The following is a 23,057-nucleotide window of genomic DNA, read 5'->3' on the forward strand; positions in this document are numbered from 1 at the left end:
AAACAGTTAAGAATGGCAGATATATTCCATTCTGATGGTTTTAAATCGTTTGCGATTCCCATCTACTAATATATTTTTCTTACATATTTTGCCAGATAAAGAACAGTTGCTGGGGAGATCCATTCACGAGCATGGATGCCTCCGTGAATAACAACAGCCTTCTTGTTAGTACCACCTGTGGATATCTAAAACAGTTAGAAACAACAAATTGATTAGTTATTACTGTTATCGTGCATCATTTTTACCAACGTTTTAACAGAAAAGCGGACCATTCGACCATTATACATCCAAGTATGTGCTTGTGACACATGGTAAGAAGCATTTTACAACCAATTTCCGAACACCTGAACGTAACTGACTCCATCATGTCCCACACCCAGCTACACCCGATTACCTAATATTATACAAACATTATATCTGTAAGTATTTGAAGGAATTGGAAATGCATAACAAGTAAAAACAATGCACGGAGCTTTGTAAAACTACTCTATATAAAATGTATTGCTTTTGTATTATTCTTTTACTTTTCCCTATCTATTTTAGTAAATAATGTATTGCTTTTGTATTTTTCTTTGGCTTTTCCCTTATCCGTCTCCGTTGTTTGGCTAGCTCTCCTGATGTGGAGACTGCTTTACCCGTTGTTCTACTCAAAATGTTTCCAATAATATTGCTCACGACTACTTGGTCATGGCTCATTGTTTGATAACCGGTGACGCTGAATCGTGGGTTGGTAGAAAACATATTATTGACAGGTAAGTGTATTGACATTCAAAGTTGAAATAATACTAAACAGGAGAAATAAAAATGCACGCTATAATACATTTTGCATACGCGTAATAACTAAATTGTGCACTTTTTATCGAATACAGTTGCTGTTTAATTGAAGTTTAAAGTTACTTGTAGATATTGTACCTTCAGGTAGCCAATATTCCTTTCTTCATATGAAGTACCAATGGAACCCTTTGTTGCCGTATCATACTTTTCTGCCGTTTCTGTTATCCATTGTTGAATCTATAAATTGAACATAAAAGTTGAAATACCCTTTGACATGTCTATATTCATTCTAATATAGTTAAAACTCCTTCATAGTTTCAATACTAGTATTTAGATGTATAATGAACATCATTTAAAATAATAGTCAGATAAATAATTAATTACAAAAATGTCCTATATTCTCGCATTTTCGTTATAAATACGAATTTAAACACAACATTTTATATACACTCCTTACCGTTTCATAAGTATTGTATGCATTGTAATCAAAAGTAGAGCTGTTCAACCCTTTCTGTTCTTCATCAATCAACTCTTGCACATTCTTTATCATAACCTTGGTATGAATTCCTTTGTGGGCTAAATATGTTGTGATTTTTTTCACGTAGGATGGTGATATCATGATGTCCACTGGTTTGGTCACATTCGATGGCTCTCTCCAGAAACTCAACTGAAAAATAATTCGTCAAAAGTCTAATAAACAAACAACTTTCACACCATTTTCAATCCATGTTAAGCATGGGATTTTTGTACAAATTCGTCGTAGAAGTAGTGATGTAATAGGATTAATTACCATAGAGATGGGTCTACACTAGTTTTGAATGCATTGCCATGAACTAGACGTTTACTTGTTCCTCTGCATTGTACCATTATTAAATAGCAGGCAAAGATCATATTCAATAGCACACATAATACAGGTGATGAGTACTACCTACTTATAGTGTAGGGCAATATATTTAAAATTAGAGTAGACCCATCGCCATGGTAATTAATCCTGTTGCATCAACACTTCGGGGAATTGAACACGATATCTAGTCTGTTTCACCTACAGTGACACCTCATACCAGGGCCTGACCTTGGTGAATTAACAAGTGCCGGCCGGGACGCTTAAGTTCTTCTACAACCATAAAGGGCCGCTGCAACCATAATGTGCCCCTAAAGGGTTAGGGTTAAAGTTTAGGGTTAGAGTTAGGGTTGGCGTATTGCAGCCCATTATGGTTGCAGCATGTAAATCGCTTGATTTTCTTTTTCAACCATAATGGGCCACAATACCATAATGGGCCGCAATATACCTAAACTTAGGGTTAGGGTTTATGGTTAGGGTTAGTTTTAACATTGAGTGGTCCATTATGGTTGTAGAAAATAAAAACGCGGCCGGGGCATGCACAGTGGCATATTGTTGATTCAAGATGAAATTAGTGATTTACAATAACACAGTGGCTGAAACAGATAATAGTATTACATTTGCTAATATGCAAGGATACAAAATGATAGATGGAAAATGATATATGGAAAGGAATAACCCGGAAGTATAAAAGGAGAGAAAAGAATATTTTTACAAGTGACGGAAATGGACACTTTTGATATGGCAGGATGTGGACTCGGCATGTTTTAGCATGTTTAGTGGAATAGTTCACACCTATATCACAAGTAGCAGCACAATGTTCAACTTGGGATTTGTTTGTGGATGGCAATATGATATTACTTTTATGATAGTGATCGATGGACAGGATATTAGAAGAAATGATAACAAAAGATGCCATTGCAAGATACATTAATGATAAATTATACGTAGATTACACTAATAGGCAACAATATTATAATAGGCCTAATAATATAATGTAATAATATGCGTGAGTTGGTAAATTAAATGTATTATTACAAACTAATTAGCATATTTGTGACAATGTTATGGACAGGGAACAGTAGCCTTATTTTGAAACACTTGCTTTTCAGTAGACATACAGAAAGAAACGAAACTTTGAATATCACTTCATAAAACATTTAAATGTACTTCCATATCGGAAGTTATTCAACATTACATTTGTACATGTACCAACCTGTCCATCAAATTTCGAACTCTCTAGATTGCTCATTAGATTTCCTAGGATGCTTATCTCATGATGAGTTTTCGGGATAACGCGTAAAACATGGTATCTGCAGAATGAAAAGTAAATTTGTATCAAAATATTCTACAAAAAAGAACACAAAGCAGGATTTTTACTTTTAAAAGGTGAATTTTATTTGCATTTGAGCAAATTGAGCGATTTCCTGTAGTTGGTGCACAGTGGTATACTATGGTTTGTGCTTTAAATGGGTAGCTATATGTAGGTTGTTATTTTTTAAACGGTCCCTGCTACAGAATTCGCTTCGAAACTGTGTTCTTCATTATTATTCTTAAAGTAAAAACACAGCACCCTCGAATGAATGGCAGTGTGCATTTAGCATAGGACGACCATCCAGTAGCAATTATATCAAACTTGTAAAACTTTAGGTGTGAAAAGCTGCTCGAGGTTCGGTTTTCATTTAAGAGCGTTCAATGATGTCAAAATTGAATGATACTTTTCTGTCGCAATGACTGCATGTACCCCTTCAGACTTAGCATAACACATTTCATTTTTAAAGCCAACACTAAACGAGTACTTAAAACTGATTATGTGGATGGTGACGATGATATAAACATGATAAATGACAACCGATTACATCCAGATCTCCAATAAGCCTAACATTGCATTAAAACGTGTGATGGTGTATTAAGGGTATACGATGTATTGTTGGTCGAAGCCGCAAAAAAATGTAGTTCACAGCATCTTGCGAATGGTAGTGAGCTTTAGCAAAAATTGCATTGCTCAATTCATAGCGAGCGTGTAGAAGAATTCAAATATCACAGATATACTTTTGTAGGTCCTGTGGTTCTTGAGTTATGTTGTAAAGAGGGCTGAAACAGCAACACTTTTGTAAAACGTACATAACTCATTAACGGCAATAAATTAAGCAAGTTTTCAAAGTTTATAATTTGTAGAATGAACTTTTGCAAAACACCAAAGTGTTATTTTTCAATAATATATTGATTAAGATAATGAAAATCGATTTTTTGGCTGCTTCGACCAACAATACCTCGTATACCCTTAAGTGTGCAAATTACATGTAATTAGTTTTCATTTATTTTGATGTTAAATATAGTTCTTTAACAGTGCCTGCATTGAATATAAATACGTATGTTTGATACTTGATCAGCGATGCGTGCTGTAATGGAGGTCACAGCTCAACACAATAAGCTACAATACACCCTACATGTACAGCATACTTGGTATACTTTATGCTATTATTGAATGAAATTCGAATCTCTTCACGAATAGACACAAAATGAGAAATCTGCCCACAAAGAAATAACTTAATAAAGTCTCCGAAAAAATATTTTGACCCGATTGAAAAACAAGGAAAATAAACGAACAAACAGGACACTATAGTTAGAGACAGTCCAGCTTAAAACATATATAAACATGGCCTATTTAGTTTTCATTAAAGTTGAAATGATTTCCTTCGTCATTCAAGCGGGTATGGTAACGAAAGCTTAACGAGTGCATTATGTCTGGCACTGCATGCAGCAATACTGTTTTTCAATTTTGCTTTGAAGTGTAAGTTCCTTACCCATCGTATCGCACTTTCTCTGCCAAACACAGGGTTGCACAGAACAGCAGTAGTATCAACCGACCGGTAGACATGATTGCAATGAAAGCTTGACGCGGAAAGAGGAACTGAAACAAGAAGTCAGTCACGTGATTCAAGTCAGGTGATTCAAGTCAGGTGATTCAAGTCAGGTGATTCAAGTCAGGTGATTCAAGTCAGGTGACTAAGTTCATGTAGAATCAAAAATCAATTCTCATGTTTAAAGTTTGGAACACAGACTGATTGCTTTTACGTTAAGGTGGCTGTGTACTCTCAGACATGCATGTAGTAAAAGTGCCATAACTTAGTAATTATTCACACAAGACATATAAAAGTATACATTTCTTATAAAGGCAAGACATCAATGAATCGTAATATAAATACAGATTTGGTGTAAAAACAACAATTATGACGAAAATAACAAAAAAGTGAATTCGCAATTGTTTTAGTAATGTACATCATAACAAAAAAACACTCTTTCCAAATTTTTTTGTTTGGCTATGTTTTTTTCTTAATCTTGAGGCACCATTACAAAAACATTTATTTAGTTTTTTGATATTGGCCTTATTTTTTGAGATATTGACCATATAAGGCATCAAAATGAACTTTTTAGAATTCACAGATGCCTATTTGCACAATATGATGCCTTAAATCGGAAATAAACAAAAATATAAAAAAATGAGAAAACTGTTTCTTGAGTCGATCTTGCTTTTATGATAAGCATAATTGCTTACCTATAGATGCTGTATTTATCATGTTTATTGAGTTATCGTGTACCTAAATCGTAATTTTACCGAGAAAATGAACATTGAAATTATGGCCGCTGAAGTTTAAAGTGGTCAAATTTTGCACTTCGATCGAAGCTCACAGGAGACTGCGGCAGTTCTCGTTTTTCTACCTTCCATTACGTTGACATCGGGTAAATCCACAGCCATTTGACCGCTAGGTTTGTGTGAAATCAGTGCGTCCGTGGTGCTTCCATAAGATGCGCTGCGAATGCAGATAAGCGTTGCTTATGCGTAGCGTATCTGTGCGTTAACAAATTGCGCGACTACAAAACACAATGCGTTGTTGCGCGCGTGTACCCCGATTGTACAACGAAGATTTTCTTTCCTTTTGAATTGCGGAAACGAGTTTACAAATCTGGATTTTCTTTCCTTGTATTAATAAAAAAACATAACAAAGTACATAAATTAAAAAAAAAATCTCAATTTCGCAAAAGAAACAATGTCTGAGAGTACACAGCCACCTTAACGCGGTACCTCTCCCGTAACCAGGATTTATTGGGGGCTGATTTTGAAAAAGTGGACTTTTTTTTCAAAATTTGGACCTTTTTGGACTAGGGACGGATTTTGAAAAAGTGGATTTTTTTCCTAAATTTTGACCTTTTTTGACCAAAAAGGCATAATTTTTTTTCGCTCGTTATGCTCGCAAATGGGACTTTTTGAGAATTTTGGGACTTTGCGGGCGTCCGCCCTCAGCCCCCTGGTTACGGAATATTCATGTCATGCTGATCACACGCACCTCTAAGATTAGTATCTTTGAAATGGGCGGCATTGTATTTAATCTATGATTGCAGACATACACAGGTGATATTAGTACAAAACAAAATGACTTATGCATTATGCATCATAAAAATGTATCAATTGATCAAGATGTTTGGATCAAAAACGTCATTCACAAGATTTTTCTGTGACTTGATGGTTTTGACCTATGACCTCTTGTTATTCATAAGTAGGTATAAGTCCACGTTTTTAGTGATTTCTGACATTTTGAAACAAACATTACCATTTTCACCATATTTAGCCATTTCTTGTGAAATGCTTATACTGTAAAGTATGGGTCTTCTTTAATTTTAAGCTAGAACGCAGTTTTCATGGCATCGGCCATTTATGTTCAAAATTAAGCAACTTTCCCCAGTGAAATTTAGCAAATTTCCCAGTAAAACATAATGGGTGTAAGTGGCCGTTGCCATGGAAACTGCCTTCACTTTGAATTCTCCTAATAGCATAAAATTAAAGAAGATCTGTATATCAATAATATAAAGTGTAGTTCAAAGCTCTGCATATCAAATATTAAGTTTCTGCTCTATTTAGGTTTTAAGAAATAGCTAGTTAAAATTTGATACATTTTGGGGAAAAATGACAAAAATCATTAAATTGCGTAACCGTTACCATGGAAACGGAATAGAACTCGTGGGTTTTTTCAACATTTTTAGTGACAATTTTGTTATAAAAAATAGCAAAAATCATGGGAATTTTTTTCTTGTGCATGAAATAGGTTAATATAGTGCTGCAGAATGGTGACACCATTGTTAAAGTTTTGTTAAAAGCGTGAAATTTGGCTCAGATGTAGCATTCAGGCTGGTGAACAATTCTAGGGGAGGGCCAAAAATATTTTGTCCAAATTGAGTTATAAACCCTGCCAAAGTGTTCCTCTGGTCACAGAGATTCAGAAAAAGTATAGTTTGACCTATCTGTGATGTATGGTTCTCAAATTATAAGCAAAAAGGTCCAATGTCAAGGTTAGACCTCTACAGGGGCCAAATTTGAAAACTTGCTCCGATTGTTGTCAAAATGTTCTCAAATTCTTCCTCTCGTCATAATAATTCATAATAAGTGTTGGCTTCACATATGTGTATCACTCCCTCCGGGGCTCGTGTATTAACATCTCAGTACGAGTGCATTATTTTGTACAATTTCACTCCCAACAAGTAGCATTTATTAACCTATAAATATGACTGAGTCAATGCAATTACAAACAACTAACATTAATGTTCACCGCCAGGTGTAAATTATCTTTATTATTTTTAATGTCCTTCAGCAATGCAAAAGGAAGACCAATGTCTTACCTGTATGTACATAAAAAATACCTCTTTGTGCCATGGTGCAGACTTGACGAATTGTTCAAAATTTAACGCTATAATAAACGTCTTACTTACATGTCGTATTTTTAGGCTGTAGTCCAAGTTAACAGGTTCAAATTCAACTTTTAGCGCAAGGCATTTTTGCAACATAAGACCTGTCAAACGAAAGCATAACCAAGCGGTGTTTGGAGTGTATTTCCACTTAGTACATAATTTAACACAGAATGAAGAGAATTTGTTTGTTTGTTTGTTTGTTTGTTTACCCAGGTTGGTCCGTGAGGGACACGTGCTAATCCATGGGAACTCCATAGCACTGTAGAAGAATCATAATAAAGAGTCTAGTTACCTATGGGTGACGGCAGTGCTGAAAGTGTGCAGATTGATTTAAAAGTACAATAATTCGGGTAAAGACACTTCTTCAGGTACAGAGGAAGAAACATTCATAATTTGTATTTTTGTATGTTTCTTCCTCTGTACCTGATAAAGGGTCTTTACCCGAAATATTGTACTTTTAAATCTGTACACTTTCAGCACTGCTGCCACACCCATAGGCAACTGGACTCCCTGTTAGTATATACACAGTGGCGTAGGCCTACCGTGGCCGCCCCAACTCCGGGGGGCTGAAGAAAATTCAATTTTGCCGCCCCTTCCTCAACAGCCCGAAAAGGTTGACCCAATTTTTTTCTCGGTCGTTTTAAAAAGTGAAGAGCAAAAAAAAAAAGGGAAAAGGGTTTCAGGCGTTAGCATCCTAAAAGCAGCACATTTGGATGTACAGTACCATTTTTTCAAAAATTTTATGCTTTATCAAATTTTTCCGCCCTTTTTTATTTCCTAATTATTTTTGCCGCCCCTTCGTTTTTGCCGCCCCTGTTTTTGCCGCCCCTTCTTCTTCCGCCGTCCCTTCATTTTTGCCGCCCCCTACTTTTACCCAGGGGGCTGGCGCCCCCAAAGCCCCCCCCCCCCAAAAAACGAAAATACGCGCATGATACATATAGCATATCATTATTTATGGCCGCTTATGCAGGGGTGAAATTTCACATTTGGTCAATTGTTGTTAAAATCAATACCAATGTATAAGGATTCAGAAAAAGTGGAGTTTGACTTAACTTCGATATACATTTTTTTGGGTTATGGGGAAAAAGTCAAATGTCCAAATTTGGATTCCACGGTCGTTTACAATTGAATATTCATGCGCCTGTGATATGGAGCATTAGTTACTCGCACCAAGTTTAAGCCCAATAAAATGCCACTAGATTACAACGTATGAGGTATTTGGTCAAAAAACTTAATAAGAAATCAGTGGCTATTGTTGTGAGCCGTCAACGGTGTAAAATAAAGCTGCGCGATGTCAATTAGAATAACATGTAAATCACAGATTCACCACTTTCCTTGACAGAACACCTTTTCTCCTTCAGACTTTGATGAACTCCAGAGATGTATAATTGCACAAGTTGACATCCCCAGGCAGGGAAGACCTCTCATAAGACGTGGTGTGAATGCCTTGTTGAGGAGAGCTACTATCTGCACAGAGAGGAATGGTGATCATACCTTGTGGCCATGTGGATGACTAAGACTGTCAATTACTAAAAAGAAAGTGGTTAAACGTGTGATTTTCATGTTGCTTTGATTTGTAGAGTTGTAGAAGGACAAGATGTTGATTCAGCTATCAACGCAAGTATTTTGACCAAATACTTCATACTTTTTAACCTAATGGCATTTTTCGAACTGTATACTTTATTTTGATAATCCTGTATATGACCGATATATATCGGGACGATACGTTATTGTATAAATAGATTTCAAGAAGCGTGATCACTTTATTCATTTTATAAATAAAATTAATTCATACTATTACTCGGCTACTATACCATGTTTTATTTGGTGCCTGGTACAAAATCCATACGACTAATCAAGCGCGTACTTATCATGCTTCTTGAGAAATTTGCATATTTAATACCCAGGATTTAACATTACTTTTCATTCTTTCCATGACGCTTTAGAAAATCATAACGCCCTTGATTCACATAAACACTTTGAATAATACATACTGCAGTTACTGTCCGTTTTCCTATACATAATACACAGTGCTCTTTCCCATTGACGCGTGACCTCTACAAATAGCCTACGTTAAAAGTATGGGGATATGCCTAGTTAATGTCGCTGTGTGAAAAATAACCGGCCAATATTAAAAGTACTCTTCTAAAATTCTAGACAATATAGTTTTGTAACATGTCCTAAATTTTTAACTAATTTAGATGTTTGGAAATATGCGTACTTTGGTGTTTTAGGAAGGATATGTAAACGACAGATAACAAAAAAAATATGAAGAAATTATTTCCAAACCGTGTTAAGTCTGCAAACCACCTTGTTTCTCATTTTCAAGAACGCTGGTTAACAATAAGCACGTATTGTCTCATTTCGTAAACAAAGACCACACACAATTGTTCTCTAGCGCTCGCTTTATAATCGTTCACCCAACTGAAACTATAATCCCAGCGCATTGCTCCATTGTACGTGTAAAAGCAGAAACATATGATGTGTGTATTTAACCAGAGAAGATATGATTTAATCAGTTGAGCTGTTTTCAATGAGTGTTATCTTGGTTTAATAGCTTTTAATGGGGTTTAAGTCCTGCAAAGGTCGAATTGAATTCTACTGTAGACATGACTGCATCATGAAACATTATCAAGCCTGCCTGAGAGATCATAAGGGTTCAGAAATTAGGGCCGGATTTACCTTTTGGCGGGCCTGGGCTAGGTCAAAATTTACAGGCCCCAAACACACCATGAAGAAAGGCATGTGCACTCAGGTGGCTGAGTTTTGATTTATGTATAGGGGGCCTACTAGAAGACCGATAGTAGCGGCAGAACCAGAAGGGAGACGAGCATATTTTGTTCCGATTTTACTATGACATTTTATTTTCGGACTATTTTAAAGGGCATTTCGTGATCCACAGCCTCACCCCCCCCCCCCCCCCACATTTCTTAGAAAAAGTTGAGATTTTTACACTACTGGAAACCTCTGGCTACATAATATTTATGTACAAACAATTTAAGATTAATTCGCTTAGCAAAAGCATCGCCAAATTTTCAAATTACATTCTGGTGTACTGGAACGTAATTCGACACAGTGGCATGGAGTAGTGATCTATGGAGCATAATTATGCATAACTCGCAAACGCAAAATCAACAATCAATCAAATTTTGGGAATAAACTTTTTAGTGGATATCTATTGAAAATTATCATAAAAAGAGGATGCTAAGATCACAAAATACTTCTTTAAACCAAAATGAAGGTGGGTTTTGCTAGACACACGGGGCCAGTGCGAGCAAATCTCGAGAAATTTTACCATATTTTGGTCCAAAAAATCTTGGGGGCATCCTAATTTTGGGGGCCCTGGACCCCGGGTCCATTTGGCCCAATGTTAAGTCCGGCACTGATTGAAATGTACGCAAACAAGAACTTTTCTGAAGAGCACTACCCCGCTGACAATATTGTGCAAAACACGTATTGTAAAATAATAAATTACGATTCAATAATGTTTTTCATGAAAACAAATTGCTACTTCTGATAATTCTAAATTTTCACCTTAACCCTCCCCACCGTATTAACGAAGAATGGGATATTGCCCTTTCTGGTCAGTACATGCTTCAATATTAACTGAAGATCGTAATAGCAACACGAAATGTGTTTACTTTCCAACATGCACCTTTGTGTCCGAGGGAAAATTTATTGTTGAAAGTGCCAAATATACAATACATAAAAAATTATTTATATAGACCCTTCTCAAAAACCACAGCATAATATATATACTGCTCAGTGGCCATTTTATGCAATAGTATTGCACAATTGTATCCATCTTTCAATTGTAATCGGCCTTTTTGTAAAATGTGTATTTTACATGTTAAATATATGGAGCTGAGAATTAGAGACGGCGTTGTAACCTCATTTTAGGCAAATCTGTCCATTTCAATCCCCCCCCAAAAAAAAAACCATCGACCTGATACTAATATTAATGTGAAAAGTGATGACAGGTTTCTCTGAATGAAACATCTCAAATATTGGTATCAACGAAGTCACAGATGGCTTTTAAAGCAGCCCAATTCTCTTCACCGCTAGGCTGTATGTATTTCGCTGGTAAAAAGAAACCATATCGGCCCTTGTCTCGGCCCTCAGGAGAGTAGCTGAATTGCACGTTTTGTTCTGCGTACATATAGTCACAGCTACCGCCAGACGCAGGATCTGTAGTATCAAAAAATAAAAACAACACATCACTATGTGACTAACATTTTACTATACAGGGTGTATAAAAATAAAGTATACAGTTTGTAAAATACCACTAGATTAAAAAAGTATGAGGCATTTGGTCAAAATGCTATAGTCAATAGCGGAATCAACATCTTGTCCTCTCACAACGGTAAAATCACTGGGGTGTGACCATTTATAAGGCCTCAGTGGCTACTTTTGTGAGGCAAGTAAAAATGCAAATGCGCGAAGTCAATTAAAATAAAAGCAACATGTTTGACCATTTTTTTGCAGTATTTTATAGTCTTAGTCATCCACATGGCCACAAGGTATGGTCACCATTCCTCTGTATGCAGATATCAGCTCTCCTCAACATGGCATCTACATCACGTCTTATGAGAGGTCTGTCCTGCCTGGATGTAAACTTGTGCAATTATGTGTTTCTGGAGTTCATTAGGTTTGCAGGAGGACTTGTGAAAACCTTTGATTTCAGATAGTACCCCAATCAAGAAGCAAGAAATCCAGAGGTGTGAGATCAGGATATATTAGCGGCCATTCCACTTGGTGCTTTAAAGCAAAAACGTTATTGCCAAAAAATTATGCATGGCGTCCTGTCAATTACTATAAAGAAAGCGATTTTCATGTTATTTTAATTGATTCCGGGCAACTGCATTTTTACACGGCTCACAAAAATAGCTACTGAGTCCTTATTAATGGTCACACGCCAGTGATTTTACAGTGGGGGGGGGAGATGGTGATTCAGTTATAAACTAAAGCATTTTGAACAAATATCTCATACTTTTTTCCAACTGTATACCTTATTCTGATCAGTGGTGATACACCCTGTACAGCTATACTGGGTGCTCAAGGTCTATATTACCCTTCGGATGGTGATTTTATCAAATACATTCTAACGTCAGCGAATTAAAACTGAGATTATTGAAATGCCCTACTAGTGCTAGACCAACACCGGTCCTAATGGGAGTGACAAAGTGTCACCATTCTGTCATAGTCCGAAGGGTCAACTCTAATATAAACCATATAATCTTTACACTAATCATAACCCTAAACTTCACCCAAAGCCCTAATTCTAACTGTAACCCTAACCAAACATGATCCTAACTCTAACCCTAACCCTAGTCTAACCCTATCCCGAACACTAACCTTAATAATAACCATAGCCCTAACCTTATTCCTTACCATAATCCTACCCTAAAATGCCCAAACCCTAACATTAACCTTTAATGGACCTTTGGACTAATTAACTGTTCCCACTGAATCGGTATTTATAAGATGCTAAATCATACATTTCATGTCATAATATGTGATGCGATCAAACAAAATCAGTCTGAAGTAGGCCCAGGTCAATTTTGGGATTCTAACATTTTCATTTTTATCATATTCAAATCTCCACATTGGTAAATAAAACCCAATAATACGACCATTGGTTACGACCATGGGTTTTGTGAACCATCTTTTCACATGTTAATGCTTATTACTTTTTGTGTTTTTCAAGTACGTTAAAGGAAGTGTCCGGCAATTTTTCTAACATATAATACATGTAAATACATAACAAAACGTAAATCCGTGCTTCTTTTGAAATAATTTTACGATTTATGACAATTATAGAAGTTGGGTGGCGGTCAAAAAAGTCACTGTTGTAACATTTTCGCTTCGGAATTTAATCAGAAAAATTTTCATGTAAAAGAAGGATGTTTTTCCTTCCATTTTTGCAAAAAAAGTTAATTTTGATTTTTCCACCCCTACACATACATTATTTGGCCCATATCTCAAAACTAGGATTGTCGAGTTCCGACTGATTTTGCTTGATCGCATCACATACATCTCACGGCCCTGCATTTCTTATATCGCCTTGATAAGAGTTCGAAGCCCTGTCATCAACAGAGGGCGGTAATCCCATGGTAAAGAATGTCTGATGAACCGCGCTAATGAGCTGGTCAGTAACCATAGAAAAAGCTTGTTTCCGGCAAAAATTGACAAGTAACTAACATAAATTTCTAGATACAGTTACTAGAAGGTCGTGCGATGAAATCCAACTATTTGTTAATCATTTCTTAATTGAGGGAGCAATAATTATTCCTCATGAATATTAATGTCATGTTGATGACATCATACCGGGACATCATAATTACTCGAATTGTGTTGTTTTTGGCATTTTGAAACATTTAAAGCTCAAAAGACACATAAAATCAATCACAAATATTTTTCTTCACTTCACATGAGTTTCCATGCCGAAATTCTAGCATCAGAGTAATCTCCTTTTCAAGATACAGCTTTTATAAGTGTCATATGTCACTTCTATCTAATTCGTAAATTTGTATTATGCACACAAATAGTGATGCCCGTTTGTGCTATATTTATGATAGTTTTTCACATCCGATTTTTACGATTAAACACATTCCCTACAGAGAAAACAAAATAGCAAAACATACAACAGTTTGTAACGTTCTCTATGAACTTGATCATCTATGTTTGGATTGTGATGTAATTACGAGTGTAATGAGATTTTCTCTTTCTGAATCTGACTGGTAAAATATTATTTTTCATCACGATTTCACATCAAATTCATACATTTCTGGGTCAAAAGACATATAAAACATTTAAAAATATTAAAATTTGGTTTATAAATAACGATAATAAAATCATTTGAGTTGATCAAGTAAACTCTTTTTATGATTTTCAAGGCAATATGCATAAATGATGATTCTGCATGTACATAATTTTTCACTTCAGTAAGCTCGTCTTTTGACCGACGTTCATTATTGATCAATGTTTCTATTGTAAGCAGTAACATCAAAGAACCACAGGTGTATGAGCTTGTGCAATGAATTGGATTACATATGGGTTTTTCGGGTTATTGATCGCTAGATGGAAGCGAACATGATACATATTACGTGGTATTCCATGCCTGTGCGGGGAGTTGAACCCTAGCGACCAGAACTATGAACACTTTGACGTGTTAGCACTTTGCAGGGCCGTGATCTAGATGGACGGATTAATGTTAATACTTACGTATTGTATCGTAAATGTTACCATATTTGTATTGTGTTCCATGTACCTTTTTGAGAGCATCACACGCAGCCTTACCACCAGCGAGCTGTGTCATAGAGAGACAAAGGGGCAATCAAATGAATGAGACTTCAACTTCCGTACTCAATTTTCTTTTAATTATATTGCGTAAATTAAAATGCGACTTTGCGGGATTTTCATGACATTGTTTGAATGGTTGTTTCAATATACACGGTGTCCTTGTATATCAATAATGCACCTTTGTGTGTTACGGTAGTCTTGAATTAATACATGGTTAGTTAAGTTTCATATGGATGACTAACTTGTCCCTGCATATCGTTAATAGATTGTGTGCCCGGGGGGCACTTCAATATGAAATGGATATAGGTGTTGGGCTGGCACTTTCGCACTAAGGGGCATTCGGTGAGAGCAAAATGTAAAAATGTGGGGTCATTGGGTGAGAGCATGATTTTTGGCATTCGGTGAGAGCAAAATGTCAAAAATATATGGGGTCATTGGGTGAGAACATGACCTTTTTTTTAAAATGGAATCTTTGGGTGAGAGCCGAAACAGCGCCGCAAAAACCTCGAAAATCGTAATACTAAGTAACAAAATCAGTGATAAATGAAAGTTGCTGTTCAAAACTTGTAAGGGTCTTTGGGTGACAGATCAAGTGGAAAAATAAGGGGTCTTCTGGTGACAGAGCATATGTTCGTAAAAATATGGGGTCTTTGGGTGACAGCGATGCTGAAAAAGGGGTCTTAACAGCCCTACATACGCGTCACCTCCAAAGTTGGAGTGCCCCCCCCAGGATTGTGTGATACGCTAGTCTTGACTAATACATGGTTAAGTTTCATATAAATGACATGCATGACTAAACTTGTTTACCAAATAATATTTCACTTATTGTTTATTAAGAAGTTATAAAAATGTCTAACCTGTGTGTCATAATCAGCAGGCTTTTCATTTGTGTATCCGTATGGCATCAACCACAGCTGAGAATATATAGATAGAGATAGATTTTATTTGGCAATTCGAAAAACATTATACGATACATCAGAACATAATAAATGCATTAAAATACATCACACAACATATTTATAAAACAACATACAATGCCAAGGATAGCCCAAGAAAGCCCTAAAAAGGGCTTATTTCCATTGGGGTCCTTTATATAATAAAAACATTAAATACATAAAAATGATTGCACATTTGGTGAAACAACTGCATATGACAAAATTGCATAATTATGATAAAAACAGATTCAATTCAAGATAAAAAGTGGCTTTTAACTGCCTTTTTGAACTGTGAATGAGTTGTGGATTGTTTAACATCAATTGGAAGCAAATTCCATTCCTGGACACCAGTAAAAAAGAAGGTATTACACTTCTGGCCCTTGGCTTTTGGTACCAAAAAATTTGTTGCACTGCCCCTGGTAAAGTAATTGTGAGTCTGAGAAAATTTCACAAAATGAGAATTTAGGTACTCTGGTGCAATATCATTGTAGATTTTAAAAATATGATTGAGTTTGAGTTGTTTAACTCTGTCTTCAACTTTCAACATATCCAACTTCTTAAATTGTTCAACACCAATATGGGACCTGGGCTCTAGCTTCAATATGAAGCGAATCAGTTTGTTTTGCATTACTTGCAGCTTCTTTTTTAGCTTTACAGAAAGTGAAGAAAACCATGAAGAGCAACAATAATCAAAATGACATTGTATAAGGGCAGTGCAAAGGGTCTTCCGGGTTTGTTCATTTAAAAAGTGACCTTGCCTATATAAGAAACTTAATCTACTACATACTTTTTTGATTACTGACTTTGCAATACTTTCACCACTTAGATCTTCATCAAGAGTAATCCCAAGGTACTTGACAGAGTTGGTGGGATTAATAATTTTACCATCACAAGAAACTTCAAATTTGTCCACCCTGCTCAGTCTGATTTTGGAACCAAAAGAATAGATTCTGTTTTGCCAAGGTGTAGTGACAATTTGTTGTCAATCAGCCACTGTCTGCAAGACTCAAGTTCTCTACTTAAGGTATCGGAAATTACTTTAGGGTCTTTATGGGATGTGAATAGCGCACTGTCGTCAGCATATAACAAAAGATTACAGTTAACACTTGATGACATATCGTTAACATAACACAGGAAGAGCAGTGGGCCTAATATACTACCCTGAGGCACGCCACATGATATATTCATGGGTTTGGATTCAACTTGATTTACACTAACAATCTGTTGTCTATCAGATAAGTATGATTGGAACCATTTAACAGAGTCAATGTGAATACCCAAAGCCTGCAATTTGTTACAAAGTATATGATGGTCTACTGTATCGAATGCCTTTTGGAGGTCTAGCAGCACCATGCCCGTATATTTACCATCAGCCATCTGTGATCTAATAAAATCGGTGAGGTAAATAAGGCATGTATCAGTAGAATATGAGCCTCTGAAACCAGATTGCAGGTTATAAATCAAATTGTTATCAGACAAGTACATTTCAAGTTGGTTGTACACTGCTTTTTCAAGAATTTTTGAAACAATGGGTAATATGCTCACCGGTCTATAATTGCCTACATCAGATCTACTATTCTTCTTGAATAAAGGCCTTACTCTAGCAAATTTCATATCAGTTGGAACGGTGTTGCTGGAGATTGATAAATTGACAATGAAAGCAATTTGATCTTTAATTACTGCTGCACCATCTTTTAAGAATTTTGCTGGAATACCATCAAGACCAGTACTTTTGTTGGGCTTCAGCTTGAGTAGCTCTTTGTACACAAAATCAATAGTTACAGGTGATAACTTAAAACTATTTGGAGAGACATTCTTATTTTTGTAGTAGTTTGTAAACACGTCAGATTTAGTACCAAACTTATTTTTGGCAGGAGGCAATTTGTTAACCAATGTTGAAGCTACAGATATATAAAATTCATTGATATAGTTTGCCACTTTGTTTGAATCAAAACAGGTTTCACCATCAATATCAATAACCACTTTGGTCTCACTTTTAGTTTTGTTACTGTATCCAAGTGTTTTCAACTGTTGCCACAGTTTTTAGAGTCATGTTTGTGTTCTTCAATTTTACTACTATAGTGCTCTGCTTTTGCAGATCTTACATCCCTCTGAATCTTATTTCTCATCCGACAATATTCCTTGTACAGGTCAGTTTTTGTTGTATCTTTTCTGAACTTATACAATAAGTGGTCCCTGTACCTGATATTTTCAAGGATTTCATTGTTTATCCATGGCTCAGTCCTGTTTTTTAATCTAATCTCCTTAATAGGTGCCACAGTGTCAAGAATCTGCAGGAAGATTGTTGTAAAATTACTCCACGCTTGATTAACATCACTACAGTAAACGCTAGACCAATCAGCAGATGACAATGCTGCAAGCAGATTCCCAACACTGTAGTTCCTAAGAGACCTGATTTTGATAACATTATGACTACGACCAATTTGACTTTTCAATACCTTACGTGTACAGAATATTAGAAGGTGATCACTCAAACCAACACACACTGTTCCTGACTGACAAATCTTATTTTCATTATTGCAAATGACATGATCAATAAGGGTACTGCTGGTATCAGTTATACGAGTAGAAGTCTTGATTAATTGTTTGAAGTTGAACAAGTCAAGAATGCTTTTATAGTTCTTAAATAAGCTACAGTTCTGTTCAAAGAAGTTGACATTGATATCACCTAGGATCATGATTTCACAATCAGATCTTATATTTGAGATACTACTTTCAAAGTGACCCCAGAATTCAATGTCCTCATCAGGTGGCCTATAACATACACCGATGATAATGGGTTTAGACTTTGGTAACAATAAATCAAACCATATTGTTTCAATACGATTGTCATGTAAGTCTTGTCTGGGGTTAAAAGCAAAGTCGTTCCTTATGTACACGCAGACTCCTCCCCCATTACGATCCCTGTCGAGCCGAAGCACAGTATAACCACTGATTGCAATTTCTGCATCCGTGATGGAATCGTCAAGCCACGTCTCGGAGATACCAATTACTGCAGCTCTAGTTTTTTGTGCAATGATATTTATCTCTGGAATCTTTTTAAACAGAGATCTTACATTTAGATGGATCATATGAATGCCCTTACGATGAAACTGATCAAATTGTTTCTGTTGAAACTGGTTAAATTTATTGTAATCTGTCTTAGAACCGGTTGGCTTTTGACTACGTTGAGGGCCTGGGTGTGGTTGGACGTCACCACACTTCATTAATGACAGTACCAGTAATGAGGAACCATAGTTCAATCGTGAAGGACCAGATAAATGTGTCTTAATTAACAGTTTTCTTTCTCTATGGTTTCCTGGGAGAAACTTGGACCAGGAATCAGTTGAATTTGATGTTGAAAAGTTTGAAATTGAAGAATGATGGACAACAAGATGTCCACAAAGTTGTATTTCATCATTAGAATATTGCACATTGATTTCCACAGGTAGTAGACTTATAAGAATGACATAGTAAGCCATAGCTAGCATAATTCCATTGATGGCCATTATAATATATTGAGGCCAGTGTTCAAGTAGCAATACAGTTCTATGATGATAATAGGTGATTAAGGTAGCAAGCAAGTCAAGAGTTGAATAAATCAATGACAGTCAATATTCACTGGAGCATGGGCCTAGGGTGTTGTACACTCTCCTGTGTGTAAAGCCCTGCAAGGTTGCAGAATTTCCTACCTTGATAGTTGTTGAAAAATGAGTTGTAAAAGATGACAAAATATGCAGTTGAGACACCAACGAAAATCACACAAATAACACCAAGTTATAAAACAAGCAATCTACATCATATTGTGGTGGATATTGCTGTAGAGGGTGGTTCATAAATGTAATAAATCTCCTGCCAGTGGAGCAGCCATACAGCGCTCACACTCAGTGTTGTATGGATTTTTGTATGAATGATAATCAATATACAGAGCTACACCATCACCACCGCCCAAACTGGATACAAAATCACGAATAGCAGCGACCTCAGGTTCAGAGAACGCCTTAGTGCCATGGTAGAAATCAGAACATGGTTCATTGCTGGAGCCGATACCTAGGAACACAAGACCGACACTAATATAAACATATACTACTATTTTATTCGGCGTTTGCGTGCGTTTGTTTCCGTTGAGACAAATACAACGCGATTTGGTGGTACCGTTACTCGGCTTCGACCAAGATTTACGGCAGTTAATGTGACGTGGTATATCGAAAGGAGACACTTTTGGGCAGGATCGTAAATGGAGGAATATCAAAAAATATACCCGTGGTGATTTTTTCACAATTTGAGTTTGTTGCAAATTTGTGATGATGTTATTGATAGGGTGGTCACATGAAAATTTCAAACCCACCCCTGGAATTACTTTTTCTGTCAGGATTGTTCCTTGTGCAACATGATTTTAAAAACCTTTTGAATCAACTCAATCGGACAATCCGTTGCGAAGATACAGCCTTTTAAAGATTCACAAAATTGGCCATTTTTAGGAAAATCCTGATTTTGTCATAAATTTGCATATTCATGAAGCGATAATTGGGGGAATAAAGCCAAAGAAGGCATGAGATGTATTTTTTTTGTTTATTTAATGTTCATTTATGCAAAAATTAAAAACCCAGGGTCATAATTGCTATATTTGCTTCTTTACAACATTTTTAAAATGGCTGAAATCACACAAATAACTCTTTTGCCAGGACTTTTAACGGTAATATGTGTGATTTTCACCATTGAGGGCGCTATTATGTGCCAATTATGACCTTCAAAGGCCTGTATTTCTTAAACTACACAACCAAATTGTCTGATTTTTGCACAGGATTTTGCTCTGAGGGTCTGGATTGTAAAACTGAATATAGCATAATTGTACATCTTTGGGAAAATAGTTTTATGTGATGACAAAAATTTATTTTGTGCCTACCTTTTTTATGCGTGACCGTAAAAAAATGCTATATTCACCTTCATTACGAGCAGAAAATCTAATTAGGTAGTCGGGTTTGCACAGAAGTTACTAGGAGACAAATTATATGGAATTCAAAATGCCCAAAAGTTTTCCAACTGCTGCAGAATCTGTTACAATTTCCACCATACATTTGTGTATGTAGGCAGGGGTACACACAATAGCTATCATTGTGGCCACCCTATTATTAATGTTTAAAATATTGTCTGATAGTTTCAGACCGAAATATAACTGGCATCTTATATTTTTTGAGACATATTTCAAGGTAATTCCAACTCTCAACATTGTTGGCCGATATCTCAATTCCAATTTTATAATACCATAACTTACGAACTCAATATCATCGCTTAGCAATGTCCGATTTCATTGGGGCAAACAGCGTTGTGGAGCAAAATATCTCTTTATTGATAACCTACCCAAAAGTGTCTTTTTTTGATATACCATGTCACAAATGTCTGGAAAACAGAGTAAATTCCTCACAATTCTAAAAGTAACTTTCATCGAAATATTCTTACCACCCCATCCAGTTGCGAAGTTTCTATTTGGATCAGTTCCCATGCAGGGAGATCCTTCGTTTGGTTTACGCGTCTTCCTCCACAAACGATTCTGCGTGGTTAAAACAAAGTGATCAGTTTATTACATAAAGTAGACCAACATTAAGCATATCATTTATTACCAAACATTTCAGCACTATGATAGTTGTTGATACCTACATATCACCTATTCAATTGCTGCTGTTTCACTTGAATTGTATATTATGTGCTGTATCTCAAGTACCTCTGCTCAAGTACGTCGCATTGATATTTAGATGTTGCACTTTGATTTTTTTTCGTTTTTTTTTTTGGGGGAGGGGTTTCATTTTTTCTCCTTTTTTGTATTTTGAGCATCATAAATGTGATGTTCAACGGTATGTGTCGACTGTGACGATGCTAATAATGATTATAGTATATTGTTGAATTATTCCATAATTATATTCTTTTATTCGATTATGTTCTCCTTCTTGTTCTTCTTCATTCTCCTTTCTTCTTCTGAAAATGATCATAGTCATACACAGATCAAGTATTACTCACATCGGTCCATGTAAAGGAGTATCCATCGCCATTTAACACAGGAATTACATAAAAGTCAAATTTGTTCAACAGGTCCTTGGCATCAGTACCTCCTTCAACAAGCTTGTATATAAAAGACAACATACATTATTCGAAAAATACTATGTTAGTGTTTGCTTAATTTTGTTTAATTTTGCTTCAAACTGGTGTCACAAGTATACACATAATCATAAATGCGGAATATAATAATTAATGCTAAATATTTCTAACACCATCACAAAGCAAAGGGATTGCGAAGTACTACTTCGGTACAACAAAAAACATTGCTATCTTTATTATAAAAACGTGTTATAATTCGTCAGACGTACGATCCACCGGGTAATTACATGTATTCAAATTAAGATTTTACATTTGGCTCGGAAACTTCCAAAGTCTGCTCCTGACCTACCACCCACCATATGCATATGTTAACCCACAACGTCATGATAAAGCAGTGTTAATATTCTTTATCATTTTCCTAAAAAGTTAAGAATGGCAGATATAGTCCATTCTCATGGTTTTAAATCTTTTGCGATTCCCATCTACTAATATATTTTTCTTACATATTTTGCCAGATAAAGAACAGTTGCTGGGGAGATCCATTCAGCAGCATGGATGCCTCCGTGAATAACAACAGCCTTCTTGTTAGTACCACCTGTTGATATCTAAAAAGTTAGAAACAACAAATTGATTAGTTATTACTGTTATCGCGCATTACGCTTCAGAGTTATTAAACAAATCAGTCATTTTTGCCAACGTTTTAACAGAAAAGAGGATAATTCGACCATTATACATCCAAGTATGTGCTTGTGACACATGGTAAGAAGCATTTGACAACCAATTTCCGAAAACCTGAACTGAACAAGGTAATTTGACGTAACTGACTCCATCATGTCCATCTGGATCATATCCGATTACGACTGTTTGGCCCATGCACCGAATGCACCCAAAACACCGAATAGTTGAATACGTTCATATGCACGAGACAGTTACGGGCCACACCCAGCTACACCCGATTACCTAATATTATACAAACATATATATCTGTAAGTATTTGAAGGAATTGGAAATGCATAACAAGTAAAAACAATGCACGGAGCTTTGTAAAACTACTCTATATAAAATGTATTGCTTTTGTATTATTCTTTAACTTTTCCCTATCTATTTTTTTAGTAAATAATGTATTGCTTTGGTGTTTTTTTGGTGTTTTTTTTACTTTTCCCTTATCCATCTCCGTTGTTTGGCTAGCTCTCCTGTTATAATGTGGAGACTGCTTTACCCGTTGTTCTACTCAAAATGTTTCCAATTGCTCACGACTACTTGTAAAGGACATGCGAGTCAATTGGTCATGGCTCATTGTTTGATAACCGGTGACGCTGAATCGTGGGTTGGTAGAAAACATATTATTGACAAGTGTATTGACATTC

At 36.0% G+C, this 23,057-nt stretch overlaps 1 protein-coding gene across 3 annotated transcripts in view; it reads right to left on the reverse strand.

Annotated features, from left to right (window-relative positions):
* Positions 1–23,057, reverse strand: part of LOC140160017 (carboxypeptidase B-like) — a 36,625-nt gene that overhangs the window by 8,509 nt on the left and 5,059 nt on the right. The window contains exons 5-11 of one of the 3 annotated variants that reach the window (XM_072183291.1): positions 22,194–22,295; positions 21,613–21,714; positions 21,058–21,148; positions 19,503–19,647; positions 15,520–15,583; positions 14,585–14,669; positions 7,211–11,548 (exon numbers count right to left, since the gene is read on the reverse strand). In XM_072183291.1, coding sequence (XP_072039392.1) covers positions 11,361–11,548; positions 14,585–14,669; positions 15,520–15,583; positions 19,503–19,647; positions 21,058–21,148; positions 21,613–21,714; positions 22,194–22,295 — 777 coding nt within the window. In that variant the 3' untranslated portion in view covers positions 7,211–11,360. Of the gene's footprint in view, positions 1–83; positions 186–912; positions 1,012–1,231; positions 1,442–2,831; positions 2,929–4,422; positions 4,581–7,210; positions 11,549–14,584; positions 14,670–15,519; positions 15,584–19,502; positions 19,648–21,057; positions 21,149–21,612; positions 21,715–22,193; positions 22,296–23,057 lie in introns of those variants that run through there. The other 2 variants (XM_072183297.1, XM_072183285.1) reach the window with 2 other exon arrangements.

This window comes from Amphiura filiformis, chromosome 1 (assembly GCF_039555335.1).
Source record: "Amphiura filiformis chromosome 1, Afil_fr2py, whole genome shotgun sequence".
In the NCBI taxonomy this organism is placed as follows: Eukaryota; Metazoa; Echinodermata; class Ophiuroidea; order Amphilepidida; family Amphiuridae; genus Amphiura; species Amphiura filiformis.